We start from the raw sequence: 3,339 nt of genomic DNA on the forward strand, positions 1-3,339 counted from the left end.
GCTGACTCACTTCCGCCACGTCATTCTGGTAAGCATTTCGGCAAGCTTGGTAGTAAGGAATAGCATTACTCATATACTATAACTGCATGGAAGCATAATAGAGTGGGCTCAACGCGGCGACATGACGGTTGAGATGCAAGAGATCACTTCTTTGTGTGGATAGATATATAATTCTCCATTTATTTGTGAATCAACTTTGTAAATATCCTGAAAAACAAACCTCTTTTTGAGGTAGGGCGACAAGCGCCAACCTTCAGGGGCGTACGTGAGCGGGGGAATTGCCACAACGTCCTCACCCTCTTGAAAACTGGGGAGCGCGGTCAGGGGGAATCGAACTCGCGTCTCCTCCAACGAGGGGACCCGGGGTACCTAACCTCTTTGAACCATGTTAGTTAAACAATATTAATTTGATTTATTGTCATGGTAATTCTTTTGGCTTCCAATGTAGGATTTTGTGTTGCAGCAAAAATTAAAAATGCATTTCTTCAAGAATGGGCTTTAGTTTGCTTCATTTTTCATTAGAATTCTTTCACTTGCCATAAGATGGTTAGTGAATCATGGAATGGCATTATTAGGGGTGTCGAACAAACCCAAGTAAACCAACAAACTAACCAGAATTGACAAAGAAAAAAAAATGATATATATATATATATATATATATATATATATATATATTTACTTTGATTGGTTCGGTTCAGGTTGCTCAAAAAATCAAATGGAATTAATTGAAACGAAAATTTAGAAAATGAAAAATATTTCATGCAATAATTTTAAAAAATAATTAGAAACATATTTATTGGCATTGAATGTTTTAACAAATAATTTGCTAAATCTTATTTAAAAACACTAATGGATTTAAAATTATATTTTGGTATAACTTTATTAGTCAAGGAATTTGAACTATGACTTTCATCAAAATAATAATCTCAATTATGAATATATTCCCATATAAACATCTTGTTTTTAACATAAATAAAGAAGTTTATTATTAATGACAAATTGTCATCAACTCCAATTGATAGAAACAAATTTAGGATTTGATCGGAGTTTAAAAAAATATATATATATATATATATATATATATATTTGAAATAATTAGTTAGGTTCAGATTAAAAGTACACCAAATTAAGCAAACCCAAATCATGAATAGGGATGGCAATTGGGCGGGGCCGAGCGGGGCACACCTCTACCATCCCCGCCACGGATGGTAATAAGGCGGGGTGGGGGCGGGGCACGCCTTTACCATCCCCCACCCCTTCCTGTCCTATTTTTTTTTCATAAACCGTCAGTCCCGCCCCGCCTGCTTCGCTCATAGTTACAAATAAGTAACTAAAATTCCTAAAAATATTTTTAAAATAATTTTTTTTATAAAACATATACTTTTAAAAATAAGCTCATAAAAATTTATTGAAATTTTAAAAAAATTCATTTACCCCTACACTATATAATATTTATAATAAATCAAATTATTAACGGGGTGGGGCGGGGCATAGAAAAACCAAACCAGCTTGCCCCGTCCAAAGCTGGCCCGTTCAGACGAATTGGGTCAAAAATCACAGATCAGTTTGGTTTTTGCCATCCCTAATTATGAACACTCCTAAAAGTAGTTACAATGTAGAATGGGTTACATATCAATTTTATTACTTCATGGGATACCAATATAGTTGAATAAATTATTAAATTGTTTATGATTCATATGTAGATAGTCTAGAAATTTAAATTTTTATTATATAAAATGTTATTATTTCATGTGCGTATAAAATGAAATCCTGAATACTTAGAATTTGACTCTCATAATATAATATATGATTAAAATATACTAGGATAAATCTAGGAGATTAAGAGTTTGGCTCTTATTATGATTAAAACATACCAGGATAAATCCAAAAGACTAATAAGAGTTTGATTTTTTTTTCTTTCAAAGGTTTTTGAATGTGTATAGACCACACTTCTTTGTGATGTGTATATATATATATATATATATAATTTATTACATATCAAATTTAAAAATAAAAATTGAAAAAATAAAATTTTAAAATTTTAAAAAGCTAGAGTTAAAAAAAAGCAGGTTGTTGGCAACTTTGTCTCTTCCCATTCATTTCCCAAGCATCTGGTCCCATCTCTTTCTATAAAGTCTCTCAAACCCACTCATAACTTGCCCCAAACCCCACCCAAAAAACAAAAATAGAAACAGAAACCAAAAAGAAAAAGATCAAACGCTAGGTTTCATTCCATTTTCCACCCAAAAACAACAACAAAATGGCGATGGAGCTGATAGAAAACAACCGGGAAGGCGCCGAGATCTTCAGCGGCTCCGATCTCTGCAAGAAGAAGTGCGCGGAGCTACTGGAAGAGCTCCACCTGCCGCGCGGCCTCCTCCCGCTGCCGGATCTCTTGGAGGTCGGACGGAACAAGGCGACGGGCTTCGTGTGGCTACGGCAACCCAAGGCCACGATCAACCACTTCAAGAAGATCGGGAAGACGGTGTCGTACGCGACGGAGGTCACGGCCTTCGTTGAGGATCGCCGGATGACGAGGATGACCGGAGTGAAAAGCAAGGAGTTGTTGATCTGGTTTTCGATCTCTGATATGCTCGTTGCTGATCCCGAGGGGAAGAAGATCGCCTTCAAAACGGCCTCTGGACTTGGCCGAGCTTTCCCTTTCTCTGCGTTTGAAGAGGAGGGGGGGAGGAGTGAGGTTTGATGGCAGTTTCGTTATTAATTGGATGGCATGGGGTGGATTTGTAAGTTGGAGTTGAAGGAATAAATAATATTTTATTAATTAAAACGTTCTCTGCGTGTGTGTTTTCCAATGTTTTCAGAACCGGACCGGGAAGTGAACCGGCCAAACAACCGGGTCATGGGTCGGTTGGACCGGATGACCCGGTTTGGTCAAACCGGATGATGTAATAATTAATAATTATATATATATTCTCCAAAATTCTAAACTCACATATACATGAGGTTCTCTCTTTTACTTTGATGGTATTTGATGGTCCTGAATTATATTGATAGATATTTTCATGAGGTTCTCTCTTTTACTTTGAAGAAGGTAAACTAAGACAATAATGGATACTTAAAACATTGCTTAGGATAATAGATATGATCATTATTAATTGTGGTAATTGCCAAAAACCCCTTGACAATTTTTTTTATGGACAATTACCCCTCCTAACTTTTAGTATCCTCAAAAAACCCCTCTTTTTTCCTCAATTGACTTTTCAACCCATTATGCATCTAACGGATAGAAACAGAATCAATTAAAATTTTCATGGACAATATTATCCTTGCATGGGAAGTTGTGGACAACCACTATATAGTGCGAAATGACCATCATGC

The 3,339-nt window shown here is 36.0% G+C and overlaps 1 protein-coding gene across 1 annotated transcript; it reads left to right on the forward strand.

The window, feature by feature from the left end:
• The first annotated feature begins 2,146 nt into the window (after positions 1 to 2,146).
• LOC120280676 lies at positions 2,147 to 2,952 on the forward strand. The gene has a single exon (XM_039287603.1). It carries the CDS (start codon positions 2,261 to 2,263, stop codon positions 2,702 to 2,704), a length of 444 nt encoding a protein of 147 aa, XP_039143537.1. The 5' UTR covers positions 2,147 to 2,260; the 3' UTR covers positions 2,705 to 2,952.
• The last annotated feature ends 387 nt before the right edge of the window (positions 2,953 to 3,339 follow it).

This window comes from Dioscorea cayenensis, chromosome 17, assembly GCF_009730915.1.
Source record: "Dioscorea cayenensis subsp. rotundata cultivar TDr96_F1 chromosome 17, TDr96_F1_v2_PseudoChromosome.rev07_lg8_w22 25.fasta, whole genome shotgun sequence".
Taxonomy (NCBI): Eukaryota; Viridiplantae; Streptophyta; class Magnoliopsida; order Dioscoreales; family Dioscoreaceae; genus Dioscorea; species Dioscorea cayenensis.